We start from the raw sequence: 15,033 nt of genomic DNA, 5'->3' as shown, positions 1-15,033 counted from the left end.
TCCCCAGTGGCTAAGGTTGGTTCAGTGGGTTGAGTAGGTTTCCTGGTTAAGGGGACTAGTGCCTGTGTTCTGGTGGATGAGGCTGGATCTTGTCTTTCTGGTGGGCAGGTCCACGTCTGGTGGTGCGTTTGGGGATGTTGGTAGCCTTATTAGCCTTATTATGATTTTAGGATGCCTCTCTGCTAATGGATGGGGCTATAGTCCTGTCTTGCTAGTTGTTGGGCATAGTGTTGACCAGCACTGTAGGTTGCTGGTCGTTGAGTGAAGCTGGGTCTTGGTGTTGAGATGGAGATCTCTGGGAGATTTTTGCCGTTTGATATTGCGTGGAGCTGGGAGGTCCCTTGTGGACCAGTGTCCTGAAGTTGGCTCTGCCACCTCAGAGACACAGCCTTGACTCCTGGCTGGGGAACCAAGAGCCTTTAATCCACATGGCTCTGAATAAAAGGGAGAAAAAATAGAAAGGAAAGAAAGAAAGGGAGGAAGGAGGGGAGGAAGGAGAGGAGGAAGGAGGGGAGGAAGGAGGGGAGGAAGGGAGAAAGAAAGAAAGGAAGAAGGAAAGGAAGAAAGAAGATAAACTAAAGTAGGATAAAATAAATTTATTAAAATTAAAAATAATTATTAAGAAGAAAAATTTTAAAAAGTAAAAACAAAAAAAAAACGGGACTGTCACAACCCTAGGACAAATGGTGAAAGCAAAGCTATACCGACCAAATCTCACACAGCAGCACATACATACACACTCACAAAAAGAGAAAAAGGGGAAAATAATAATATATCTTGCTCCCAAAGTCCAGCTCCTCAACTTGGGATGATTCGCTGTCTATTCAGGTATTCCACCCATGCAGGGCACTTCACGTTGATTGTGGAGCTTTAATCTGCTGCTTCTCAGGCTGCTGGGAGAGACCTCCTCCTCTCCTCTTTGTTCGCACAGCTCCTGGGGTTCACCTTTGGACTTGGCCCTGCCTCTGCGCGTAGGTCGCTCGAGGGCGTCTGCTCTTCTCTCAGACAGGAGTGGGTTGAAGGAGCAGCTGATTCGGGGGTTCTGGCTCAGGCCAGGGGGAGGGAGGGGTATGGATGCGGGGCGAGCCTGCGGAGGCAGAGGCCCGCATGACGTTGCACTAGCCTGAGGAGCGCCGTAGTTGTCCCGGGGAAGTTGTCCCTGGATCCCGGGACCCTTGCAGTGGCGGGCTGCACAGGCCCCCGGGAGGGGAGGTGTTGAGAGTGACCTGTGCTCGCACACAGGCTTCTTGTTGGCGGCAGCAGCAGCCCTAGCGTCTCATGCCCGTCTCTGGGCTCCGCGCTGATAGCCATGGCCCGCTCATCTCTGGAGCTCCTTTAAGCGGCGTGCTTAATCCCCTCTCCTCGCCCTCCAGGAAGCAAAGAGGGAAGAAAAGATCTCTTGCCTCTTTGGCAGCTCCAGACTTCTCTCGGACTCCCTCCCGGCTAGCCGTGGTGCACTAACCGCTTCAGGCTGTGTTGACGCAGCCAACCCCAGTCCTCTCCCAGCTTCTGACCGACCGAAGCCCGAGCCTCACCTCCCCGCCCCTGCTTGTCCCGGCGGGTGAGCAGACAAGCTTCTCGGGCTGGTGAGTGCTGGTCGGCACCGATCCTCTGTGCGGGAATCTCTCCGCTTTGCCCTCCGCACCCCTGTGGCTGTGCTCTCCTCCATGGCTCCGAAGCTTCCCCCCTCCCCCACCCGCAGTCTCCTCCCGCGAAGGGCCTTCCTAGTGTGTGGAGACCTTTCCTTCTTCACAGCTCCCTCCCACTGGTGCAGATCCTGTCTGTATTCTTTTGTCTCTGTTTATTCTTTTTCTTTTGCCCTACCCAGGTACGTGGGGGAGTTTCTTGCCTTTTGGGAGGTCCGAGGTCTTCTGCCAGCATTCAGTGGGTGTTCTATAGGAGCAGTTCCACGTATAGATGTATTTCTGATGTATCTGTGGGGAGGAAGGTGATCTCCGCGTCTTACTCTTCCGCCATCTTCTCTCCTCTCCTTCAACATTATTGGAATTAAAAGTACTTTTGTGGAGGAGGTTGGCTGTTCTCCCTTTCTTTGTGGGAATCTCTCAAGACTTTTGAGAAGGACGTAACAGACAACTTTATTCCATTCCATTTTGAGTACCTACAAGTTGTGAGGTTGGGAGCATGGCTGTAGTCTTACAACTTAACAATTTTTCTGTTGGGATAATGAACAAAATTCTTAAATTATTATTCAAGTACTTCAGTTTGTCTACAGCTTTACTTTCTTATTTTCCCCTTTATGAACCCTATGCTCCGTTGCAATTAGGCCCGTTTAGAGCCCTAACACATTTCGAGGCTATCTATCCTAATCTGTTTGCTCCACATCTTTTCCTTCTAGTTGGCCTCTAACCCTCTAAAATTGAATACACTTGTTCATCTAAGTTACATCCATTCTTTAGGGCTTTTATAATATACTTATGTTAGCCATTTTATTACTTGTTTTTGGACATTCCTAATTTTGCTCTATTTAATGCTTGTTTTTCATATTGTTTTTAAGTGATTCATTTATTAATATATTTTTGATAAAGGATATGAACTAAATATTTGAATAATCCTAATCTTACAGTAAATTTTAGTCCTAAAATAATGTTGGAGGCCGTTTTAGTAGAGTGTCAATTTCCTTGGAATAGGAACTTTTTATTAAGGTAGATGAAAGACTGCATCTATTTAACGCCCCTCCCCCCTTTTTAAAAAATAGAATTTGTTGGGCTTCCCTGGTGGCGCAGTGGTTGAGAGTCCACCTGCCGATGCAGGGGACACTGGTTTGTGCCCTGGTCCGGGAGGATCCCACATGCCGCGGAGCGGATAGGGGGACACTGGTTTGTGCCCTGGTCCGGGAGGATCCCACATGCCGCGGAGCGGCTAGGCCCGTGAGCCATGGCCGCTGAGCCTGTGCATCCGGAGCCTGTGCTCCGCAACGGGAGTGGCCACAGCCGTGAGAGGCCCGCATATCGAAAAAAAAAAAAAAAGAATATATTTTTTCAAACCATTGTCTTTTTCCTTATTACAGTTCAACTTTGCTGGCTTTTATCATGGAGTTGTTGAAGAACTCAGTTGCTATGCAAGAGCAGATGCTTGCCTGCAAGGGATTTTTGGTAATAGGATATAGTCTTGAAAAGGTAAAGTATCAAATGCTTTACATTTTTGATTCTTAATTTGCAGGCCATGAAACTTAGTCTCCTAAGTGGTTGAGAAATTCTGTCTGCCAGTGTGTCTCCTTGGTTATATAAAATTACCTAAATTAAAATAACCTTTTGTTGTTTTAACTTGCCCCCACTGCTTTATTAGAGGAATGTGGTATTGAGTCTCATGGCATCTTTAACTTTGAGCATAATTTGTGGACCTACTTTTTTCTGGTATTGACAGCCTTTAATTTACTTACCTTGCCTTGTGTTGGTCGTGACCTTTGAAATATCTTCCTCTGCAGTCTTCCAAATCCCATGTCAGCAGAGCAGTACTTGAACTTTGCCTTGCATTTTCAAAATATCTGAGTAATCTGCAGAATGGGATGCCCCTACTCAAGCAATTGTGTGATCACATTCTTCTTAACCCAGCTATATGGATTCATACCCCAGCCAAGGTAATACATATATTGATTTTGTGCTAATATGTTCAGTAAGTTTTTGTACTTGAGAAGAGTGATAATTATGAGGATTTTCTTTTATCCTTTTACATGCTATTATGTAAGATTTCAGTGGAATGCATTTTTTGACTAAATATACTTTTGCAAGTCAGTATTTCTTCCCTCCCTTCCTCCCTTCCTAAAGCAATATCAGTATTTCTTTTTTAAAAAAACCATAGTCTTTATTTTCTGTTGTTAAATCAAATAAAATTTTGTTTGAGAGAGACTTTGATTTATATTTACTAAACCAAAGTTGGATAGTTCCAGTGTAAATGTAATGTTTCCTATCAACTGTATCTCTGTTCTATTGCAAATATACATACATATATATCTATGTATCCATGTGTATGTATGCATACATATATATAAATACATACTGTGCTCTCTCTCCCTCTTTTATACACACATATTCCTTCCACCAACCAAGAGTGATGAGCTCTTGAGTTTCATTCTTACAGGAACAGCTGAAATGTCACCCTTTCTTGAAGGCTTCCATGCTATACAGGTCACATTTAATCATTTTAATTTCATATTAATTCAAATTATTAAATACAGTTATATTTTACACAGTAATTTATTTAGTACTGTAACAGCAAATCAATTACATTAAGTGAACGTAAGTGAATTTGTGATAAAATATTTAAATAAAACCTTTGATAAATCCTAATGTTCTATTAAGTTATCCTAAAAATTTGATTTCTTCTCTCCCCCTCTCTCTTTTGGTTCACTTGCAAGTGTTTACCATTGTTCAGGTTGGAGTAACACATACTTACTCTAGTTGTCAGAAAAAAATGTCTGCAGACTTTTTTGCTTTTCTGGAGTCATGGTATCTTACTTTCAGCTGCTCTTTTCAAATGTTAAGGAGAAAAACAGCTGCTGACTCTGATTGCCATTTGGAAATAATCAAAGGAGGCAGCTGGAGGTTGTAGCTTTTTATCTCTGGGTTCAAATTTGACCTCTTTCTCTTCTGTGACCCTCAGTCTTATTTCTTTTCAAGGATTGTTTCAAGTTACTTTTTAAACCTTTACTAAACACTTCTTTGTCTTACTAAGCAGCGTATTTGTAAGGCTTTGGGCCTCTTTTGAAGTGGTCAAAAAGCCTCTTCTTATGAGATACTTACTGTAGGGGAATATTTAAAAATTTTCATTGTATCGTTTCCTTAAGTCCATCATAGTATTACACTCTATTTCTTACCTTTTCCTTGTTAATAATTTTCTTTAATTTCCTCTTCAGAATTTGCAGTTGATTTGGTAATATTAAAGTTAACTTTTGTTTCAGCCTTCTGCTTTGTGTATCCATGAGGGGTTATATCTAACTTTATTATAAAGGTAGTTATAACAACGGCAGATGCAAAGTTTGTTTTGACCTGAAGGTCATACAATTTGGGGGAGGAAGGAGCTTTTTAAGAAAAAGAATACAACATACTGCGTGCAAAATTAGGTTTAGGGTCTTGGAAGGAACATGTCTAGATGAGTGGGCATGAAGTTTAAGCTTCATTAGCTTCATGGTAAATTCACCTCTGGTTACCAAAGTTGAGGGTATGGATGTATGAATCAATCTTTGCTTTGGAAAAGGGTGCTCACAGTCATTTATAATATCGATTTAAGTTTGATCTGCTCAGAGACAGGCTTTGAAATGACCTAACAAGAGAGATGAATTTTCTTGTAGGTAGCAGTCTTTCATTTGCTGAGTGGCTACTTTATGCTGGGCACTGTGGATACAGTGGTGAGCAAGACAGATCTGATTCCTCCCCTCATAGAATTTAGGTGTAATGGGAAAGACAGATGTTAATGTATAATTTGTGTGGTTATTAGATTATATAAAGAGTGAAAGAGGAAAGGTTTATTCATAAGTAGAATATGAATAATCTTGAGGTCTCCAATATGTTGTTGTTAAATCCTGTTCATTTTTCTTTAACTATAGTATCATTCTCAGTAGACTGACTTTCTCCACTTTTCCATATCTTAATTTATCACTTTTTGTCAGAATTCCTTTATGCTTTTAACATATCGCTCTCATCAGATCATTTCTTGGCCTCCAGACTTGTAACGGTTTCTCGTTGTTTTCAGAATAAAGCATTAGGTCTTCACGCCAGTTCTTTCTAGGCTTTCTATGTGAAAAACTCACTTGTCCTCAGTGTCTAGGTGGGCACAAAAGGTTATCCTAGAGCAGTGGTTCTTAATCTTGGCTGTCTATAGAATTAGTTGGGAGAGGCTTTTTGTTTTTTGTTTTTTTTCAAACAAAACAAAACAAAACCAGAGTCACACTCCCTCCACCCTAGATTCTAATTTAATTGGTCTGGGACAGGACCCAGACATTGGTATTTTTAAAATCTTTTTCAGGTATTTTAATGCACAGTCAAGAATGAGGATGGTTGTTCTAGATTTGGCGAAACTTTTTATATCATCTACCATTTTCCCTGTTTGAAATTTCCTCTTTTGTTCTGTCTACCTATTGTTTTACTCAACTTCAAAGGCTACCTTAATACCGCCTCTATTAGTGAAACTTTTCTTGACTATTTTAGCTTACCCTAAAATAATTTCTCTGGCTTCTGAATTAATAGTATTTAATAGCTGTATGGCACTTGTTTATTGCCACATGACCTTCCTTACGTTTCAGTAGGTGAGGTGTCTTTATTACCTTTTATTTTTTCACTTAAATTTGTGTATTTTTTATCTTCTCCATTAGATTTTCAGCTACTGAGGGACAGTGTCTATGCCACTGTATTTTCAATAATACAGTGCTGCACATATAGGTGGAGGTAAATATTTTCTGCATGACTGAAATAGCATGGTTAAAAATTTGAACCATGTCATAGAAAGTGCTATGTATCCTCAGTGACGAGTAAGCTGGGCCTATCTATTTGAACAGCAGTAGCTACATCAAAGTAATGTTATCTTTCAGCAAGTCTGTGGATTATAGCATATTTATGGTTTTCTAAACTACAATCATCTTCCAAGCCTCAATTTTAAGTGGTTCAGAATCTGCCACTCTTTACCATGTATGATTACTGATTGACTCCCTAATTCATTGAACCTTAATGGTTTATAGGACATGTGGAAGATACACAACTAATTTTTATCTTTCAGGGTTAAAAATGAAAATGCCCTCAGTGTCTGGGAAGGTAACATAAATATTCAGTTGTAAATGATCAGGAGTAGTGTGGGTTTTGGCCAAATTTAATGCTGTACTTAGTATTGTTTAGTTTATAAAGTATTCTTGATTTCGATATGAAAGTAGACCAAAAGTGGTCCTTATTTTGTGCTGTTATGAGTACTAGAGTATAATTGTTTGTGAATTTTAGAGACTATAATTTTATAATTGTAGTCTTTGTAGTAATGAGCTGTTATAACAGAATTCTATTTTCCTAATAAATATTTCTTAAGATATGCTTTACATGTTTTTATATGATTTTCTTTCTTTTGACTTTTTCTTACTTTTTTTTGTTACTTCTACTTCTTTTTTTTCTTTTGAGTTTTTCCAGCTGCTAATTTTCTCTAAAACAAAGACAATTTCTAGCTTTTGAAAACAACTCTACATAGCATAAGTAGTAGGTTTATTATAAAGAAGTTACATAAGTTCATGAATAATTGCTGATTGCTAAATAGAAACCAAACAGTTTTTTCTATGGAATAGTGCTGCAAAAATTTGATATATTTGGGGGTGTTTACTTTATAGTGCTACTGTAAAAGAAGCATTTGCCTGCTTTTATAAGGAGTATGTGTGCTTGTATGTGTCAGTGGATATGTGTTATCTGTTAACATGAATGTTATTATCAAGCTAAGCAGCTTGGTTTTTGGAACAAGTATGGTCCAAGTAGAGCAGCCTGAGGGTATTCCTGGAAACAGGGGTAAAATGCTGGTCAGCTTCTTTGATTTGAGCTCTTCATTTTGATTCTTTAGGTTCAGTTGACACTCTATACTTATCTGTCCACGGAATTCATTGGTACAGTCAACATATATAATGCCATTCGGAGAGTTGGAACAGTGCTTCTCATCATGCATACACTGAAGTACTACTATTGGGCAGTGAATCCTCAGGATCGGAGTGGTATCACCCCAAAAGGATTAGGTATATCATCTCTGTATATTACATTATATATATATGGCAAATCAGGATTTTCTTTTTCTTTCTTTTCTCTCTCTCTCTTTCTTTCTTTCTTTCTCTCTTTCCCTCTTTCCCTCTCTCTTTCTTTCATTCTTTCTTTCTCTCTCTCTCTCTCTCTCTCTCTCTCTCTCTCTCTGTCTCTTTCTGTCTTTCCCAATACTATTACACTCTTCCGGAAGTTTTCCTAAATCTCATCATGGTAAAATTTTAAATCTCGTTGATAATTTTAATAGTTTGTCCTAAATCGTGGTTGCCAGAGGTTAATAACTCACTACTTTTATAGAAGGATGGTACTTTGCTAGTATGAGTTGTTTGAGGGCAAATATGACTAGGATGATTTTTAGGCATTGAGAATGAGAAGAAATTCTATATTAGCCACTGGTATTGATATGAGTCCAGTTATCCCAATGAGAATCATTGACATACAGTTGTTTGGGAGATGGAGATTTTTTCCAGGGGTAGGGAGTATCTGCTTCTAATAAATAATATAATGAAACTACAGAATTTCAGTAATTATTTTCCTATATAATCAGGACTAAATTACTGGAAGGATAGTGTTCATTGATCATGTCAGTAGTTCTTGGAAGGGGTCAAAATAAAAAGTTTCACAAATGGTGGCTCTTTTGGTTTTAAGTATTGCAAAACCTGCTTCACATTGGCTTATATCATAAAAGAGGGTTAACCAGCTCATATAAACTGGCAGTTTCAGTAGGACTTGGTACAGGGGTTCAAGGTACAGCCTTTGGACCCAGTTTGTCTCTCTCAATTTCCCAGTTCTTCCGTGTTGGCTCTTTTCATATAATCTCTCTCTTTGTAGAGTGGCAGACAACCACTCTACCTTCACATCCTCACAAATTTAAATCCAGCAAAAGAGCATTTGCCTGTATTGAGCATTTCCAGCAAAAGTTCCTTTTAGTCTCTGTTGCTCGTTGGCTCGTTTGTCCATCAGTGTGGCAGGTATTCTTCAGATTGCCCACCTAGGCACAGAGGCCCTTCTTACCTCCAAAACACATGATGTGAGTGTGAAGATGGGTTCAGTCCCTGTATAAAAATTGAGAGCTGTTGCTTGAAATCAGGAAATAGATGCTGGAGAGTCTAACAGCATACATTCTGATTTTACTCAAAGGCTTTGGTTGTTCAATGATTTACAAAGACGAGGTTTCATATTTGTATAATACTTTTTCTATCCCTTTCAAAATAAACTCGATTTATTCTCAGACAATATGCTAGCTATAATTTAGAAAGCTATGAGGACATACCGAAGTTACATGATGTGTTTAAGCTGGAGAGGTTGTGGCAGATCTAGAACTAGGCTATAATTTCCTTCTGATTATTTCATGGTGCTGTAGGTGTGTCATGTACTGTCCTAGGTGTTAGTATTATATTCTGGCCTTGATTTTATAACTGATTAGTGACCTTGGGAAAGTCTTATACTTCAAGTGAGAGAGCTGGACAAACTTTGCGATTGTATTGTAACTCTGTAACCTATTCTTTATCTAGGAATTGTCATGTGGAACAAATTTTAAACAATTTTCTTCCTATTTTAATTGATCTGTTCAAGGTCATGGTGGTCCTATGCTTTGGTGGTCCAGGAACTAGCTGTAAATAGTGATTAGTGGGGGGAAAATTGCAGAAAATATGAGGCAGACAAGTACTTAAATTAGGATCTTAAGACAATGGGTGTTTGGTTTCAAAAGCTTTCTACTTGGGAATTGTATGTTTGAGACATGAAAATTGACTTTAATGTGAGCCATGTGTGACCAAGCACTTTTTCAAGAAGAGGAGAAGATGTCAGAGGAGGTCAACACAATGTTTCCCTTCTTCATGAACGATACTGTGTTGAGGTGTACTTTGAGCTTTTTGTATTAGCTTATACAATGGTAACAATAGAAAAAAGTTTTTTCATACTAAATTCACATATAAAGTTTAGATTTTCATTTGCTTTTTTCTTTGTAAACTTACGTTACCATAGTAAAATTCCAAGAGAGTCTTTTAAAAATAAATATAAATTTGTTATCTCATTTTTACGTTTAAAAATTCCTTTGACCTTACCCCAAAACAAACATTTTCATTGTAGTTTCTACATAACCCATTTTGTACATTTGGAGCATTGTATATACAATTGCATGTGAGATTGAATGGTCGTCCTTCTAGAGGCATTAAACTCTTCAGGAAACTGACCTTTATGTTTCTTATAAATAGGTGGAAAAACTATTGGGATTGAGAATTTTATACTTAACTTTGAGGTTTTTGAAATACTCAGTGTGTGTGTATGTGTTTGTCTTTTTAAAAGATGGACCACGACCTAATCAAAAAGAAATGCTTTCTCTACGAGCGTTCTTGTTGATGTTCATAAAGCAATTGGTGATGAAGGTGAGTTCATATTTCCCACCCTATAGCATGTGTGTATTGAACTTAAAATTTCACTTAAAATACAATCTTGGTTTGTTTACTCTTTGCTCTATTAATAGGTTTACGCAGTGGAAAAAACTTTGAAAGATATTTATTTCCTTGTTTGTTTTTTGTCCTTAGGCATATAATTGATAAACATTAATGCAGAATTGGAAGTTGATAATCATAATATGTATTATATGAATTTCTGTTGGAGCTCAAGTGTATTCATTCTTTCATTCAGCAAATATTTACTGAGTTTCTATTACTTCTGCTATTCTTAGAACTGGTGATGCGGTAGTCAACAGAGCTCCTCAAGGAGGTTTCAATTTTAGAGATTCCTTGTACCTGACATTCAGATTTTGAAAAATAATTTTCCTGTATAAATGTACCAGGTAGAAATGATTACATTTTGTCCCATTTCATTCTACTATCGGTAAAGTAAAATTTAATATTATTTTTAAGGACGGTGTTTTGGTTTTATAAGATGCCAATATATAAATATATTTGTTGCCAGTGTTTTATTCAGTATTTTCCTATATCATTTTATTTCTTATTCTTTACAATTTAATGCTTTATTAGCTGTCACATAATATTATGTTAAATGGACCTGTTAGTATATCTTTCAGAATCAGATACCTTATTTCCATTTATTAAAAAATTTAACCTTTAAATTGTCTGTTTCTATTCTTTCCTAGTGTGTTTTGTTTCCTAATTCTTATTGTTCTTTTTTGAGATTTCAGCTTTGTTTTATGATTAATAATATAGTAGTTTGAAAATTTTCATAATGCATTCATATTTAAAAGTACAGTGTTTTTCCCAGTGAAATTACTACTCAATTTTTAGTACCTGACATTTTAACTTGGTAATTTTAGAAACTGTTCATTTTACTGTCCAAATTTAATAGGAAAAAATAAACAGAAAAATTGTCTTCTGTATTTAGAGGAGTGATAGGTGTTGAGTAATACCCTTTTACTTGTTCTTAATTATTATTTTTGCTTATGTCAGGATTCTGAAGCTTTACTAGATAGGTTATCATATGAGGTGCCAAAAACGGGATACTGATGTCTTATCTCTTTTGACTTCTGCACTGTGTTGCATACTGCATGTCTTTAGTGCTTCCCCGAATTTTTATTTTAAATTTAGATTTTTATATTACATTATCTCTTTATACCCACCAAGTTGAGAAATCCGTGTGTATAATTTCCCTTTTCAAAAAAGTTTTATATATGTAAGCATAAGATACTTGTCTTATGTTTTTAAAGGATTCTGGAGTAAAGGAAGATGAGCTACAGGCCATTCTTAATTATCTACTCACTATGCATGAGGTAACATGAATTTTATATGTTGGGATTTTGTTTTTTGAAGTTGCATTATGTGCGTTTTTAAAAGTAAAATAGTTAAAGAAATCTTTCATTAATGATGTGTAACTATAATGGAGAGTAAATGTATCTAGGAACTAAATGTTATCAATCTTCATTTAAATATTCTTTATTACCACAAGATGCCTTTGCGAATAATCATGAAAGGCTTTAAAAAAGTGTTAAAATTAGATCTCATTGACCTAGTAATAAACTATACCAAAGAATATTTTCAGTTTATTTCCAGGAACCAGTGTAAGAAATGGAAAAATAGATAATGAAAATGACTAAAAATGATTGCACTTTTATTTTATTTTTTTTATTTTATTTATTTATTTATTTATTTATTTTTTTTTGCGGTATGCGGGCCTCTCACTGTTGTGGCCTCTCCCGCCGCGGAGCGCAGGCTCCGGACGCGCAGGCCCAGCGGCCATGGCTCACAGGCCCAGACGCTCCGCGGCATGTGGGATCCTCCCGGACCGGGGCCCGAACCCGTGTCCCCTGCATCGGCAGGCGGACTCTCAACCACTGCGCCACCAGGGAAGCCCAAAATACTTTTTTTTTTTCTTTTTTTTTTTGGCTCTACGCGGGCCTCTCACAGTTGTGGCCTCTCCCGCTGCGGAGCACAGGCTCCGAACGCGCAGGCTCAGCAGCCATGGCTCACGGGCCCAGCCGCTCCGCGGCATGTGGGATCTTCCCGGACCGGGGCACGAACCCGTGTCCCCTGCATCGGCAGGCGGACTCTCAAGCAATGCGCCACCAGGGAAGCCTGATTGCACTTTTAAATTCATAACAATCTTCCCACTGATTTTGTATAATCAAATACCGTTAAGTTAAACACCTCATTTATGTTTGATTTAAAGTTATATGGTTGAAAAGGAGATTGAAAATAAATAGGTTAAAATGTCTGGAGTTTTTTCCTTTATTTTTTAGCCTTGCAAAAATGTAATATATGCCAGATGTAGTCTAAATAATCTAATTAAACATGTTTTAAATAAGTAGAATCTGAAATTAATTTCATATAAAGCACAACATTTATATGATAATTTACATTCCTGTGTTATAACTCATTTTTTCTGAGTTCACATATTTCTTACAGCATGAAATAGTGCCTTTTAAAATCATTAATAAATGAGAGATATGGTTTGGACCTATCTTTGTTAATTGGGGCAGAAAAGAATGGGTTAAATTTCTTGATTGGATCATATTTGACTCAAACATTAATGATTGTGATTTCTTTTTCTTCTTGAGTAGGATATTCTATTTTATTTTTAGATTTTCTTGACCCTTAGGGACCAAAATATTTCATAAGGGAGAAACTGGAAGTCACAGTGATCTTCTGTTTTCTCTGAAACTATTAAATCAGGGATTTTTCAGGTCCTTCAAATAACAGTTTTCCAAAGCCTCAGTGCCCTACTTCTAGATCATTTACTTAGCATATTGAAAATTAAATATTCAAGTAGCTTCCACAGCAAAAGTTCAAAAGGCAGTGAATGAAAACCTGGAGGCAGGGCACCATAGAGATGACTAACTGTTGCTTCCCTTTAGTCTTTGGATTTGTAATGCCCAAGTAGGACCTAATGATACGCAACAGAGGTTGTAAAGGATTTTCCTGAAATTTTTAGATTTCAGTACTCATATGTGCTTATTCCTGTGCTATTTTGCAAATGTTATCAAATTATACCATATACAGTAGCATGTTGACACAATAAACATTTATTGATCATCTATATCTTTAATACTGACAACAGATAATGTAAGAGAACTATCCAGTTGTCATTTCCCAAAAGGTCTTCTTTCAGAACTAGTTTCTTGAGAGGCTTAGTGCACAGTGGTCCTAGTTAAATAAGTTTAGAAAGTGATACACCGTATGTTGTCCCCAGCACTACTACCATATCACAACATCTATTAGCATATTAAAGCTTCAATACGTCTTGCTGTAATAAAAAGAACAACCTGTTCTTCCTCCCCCCTGCCCAATTTCTTGCTGTATAATCCTTCCTTTAAAAAAAAAAGATCTGTAAATCAGTATCTATTATATCAATGGAATATGTTTTAGGAAATCTTGATACAGTATAAGAGACATTTTATATCTTTGATTAAGAAATTATTTGACTATTTGGTGTTGTGTATTTTGAGTTATGCAGGTGAATATGTGTATGTAAAGAATGTTTGCTTACAAAAAGTGGATTCGTATAGATGTCTACTTTTTTTTTAAGTTAAAATTAATTGTTTGAGAAATAGTCATTGTTCAAATACGTTGTTTTTCTTTATTTAAAAAAATTCTAAAATAATTTTAGGATGACAATCTAATGGATGTCCTACAGCTGCTTGTTGCATTAATGTCAGAACATCCTAATTCTATGATACCTGCTTTTGACCAAAGGAATGGGTTACGGTAAGAGTTTAACATTTCAAGAATTTTAATATATTTAATAGAAGAGATCAGTTTGGAAATGACAGATTCTTAGATATGAAAATTATTACTGGATCTTATAAAATGATTTAAGATATAAGAGCTTTTTATTTCATGTCTTATGTTTTTTGAAAAGATCTTTAAATATAGAGGCTGTGTTACTATTTAGTGTGTGAGGACAGATCAGGCAAATCATTCCAGTATTTTGTATGGTTGGTGCTATTATACTGCTATTGTAAGGTCGAATTCTTCAGCAGACTTATCTTTAGGTCCTAAAACAAAAATATTCAATTGTGATCCAAGAGAAGATCTCTATCTTCCCTTTAAAACATAACTTCTTCCAACCCCAGTCCCAAATCATCATTGTATTAGTCCTCTCGGGCTGCCTTAACAAAATACCCTAGACCAGGTGGCTTAAACACCAGAAATTTGTTTTCCCATAGCCCTGGAGACTGTAAGCCCAAGATCAAGGTGCCAGCAGGGTTGGTGTCTGGTGAGGGCTTTCCCTTTGGGTTGTACACAGCCACCTTCTTGTTGTGTGTTCACATGATTTTTTTTGTGTGTGCAGGAACAGAAAGAGAGAGAGAGAGCAAGCTCTTTAGTCTTCTTTTTTTTTTTTATAAGGACGCTGATCCTATTGAATCAGGGACCCGCCCTTATGACCTCATTCAATCTTAATTGATTTCTTATAGGCCCCATCTCCAAATACAGCCACTGTGGGGCTTAGGGCTTTAAAATGTGAATTGAGGAGCACACATTCAGTCTGCAACAATCATCGTAACAAAAGAGAATACTTTTGTTTTAAATCTTTCATTTAATGAGAAGGTTATTGGGCTACAAAAGTTTAACAGCTACTTTGCTGGATGATCAGCTACAGTAACTAATTTACTGATTTAGTTATAATAAATTTCCCATATCAATCCTCTATTACAAAGTTTTTGTTACCTTTCAGTACTCATTCTCTGTAAGATAAAAGATGACTTTATACATTATACTTAAGTAGTGTATTTTCAGAGATTCGCAGAGAAACAGAACCAAAAAGTTGTGGGTGTGTGTGCGTATGCGTGAGAGAGAGGGAGGGGGAGAGAGAGAGAGAGAGAGAGAGAGAGAGAGAGAGA

At 37.3% G+C, this 15,033-nt stretch overlaps 1 protein-coding gene across 8 annotated transcripts in view; it reads left to right on the top strand.

Moving 5' to 3' along the window:
- The window catches only part of LRBA (LPS responsive beige-like anchor protein), an 813,910-nt gene that overhangs the window by 137,325 nt on the left and 661,552 nt on the right, over window positions 1-15,033 (top strand). For all 8 annotated transcript variants that reach the window (XM_055085920.1, XM_028491755.2, XM_055085924.1 and 5 more), the window contains exons 12-17: window positions 3,029-3,137; window positions 3,446-3,598; window positions 7,543-7,711; window positions 10,041-10,120; window positions 11,404-11,466; window positions 13,800-13,897. In XM_055085920.1, the coding sequence (XP_054941895.1) occupies window positions 3,029-3,137; window positions 3,446-3,598; window positions 7,543-7,711; window positions 10,041-10,120; window positions 11,404-11,466; window positions 13,800-13,897 (672 nt within the window). The remainder of the gene's footprint in view (window positions 1-3,028; window positions 3,138-3,445; window positions 3,599-7,542; window positions 7,712-10,040; window positions 10,121-11,403; window positions 11,467-13,799; window positions 13,898-15,033) is intronic.

This window comes from Physeter macrocephalus, chromosome 7 (assembly GCF_002837175.3).
Source record: "Physeter macrocephalus isolate SW-GA chromosome 7, ASM283717v5, whole genome shotgun sequence".
Lineage (NCBI taxonomy): Eukaryota > Metazoa > Chordata > Mammalia > Artiodactyla > Physeteridae > Physeter > Physeter macrocephalus.
The sequence above is the reverse complement of the archived record's forward strand: the minus strand, read 5'-3'. Positions and strand labels throughout refer to the sequence as shown.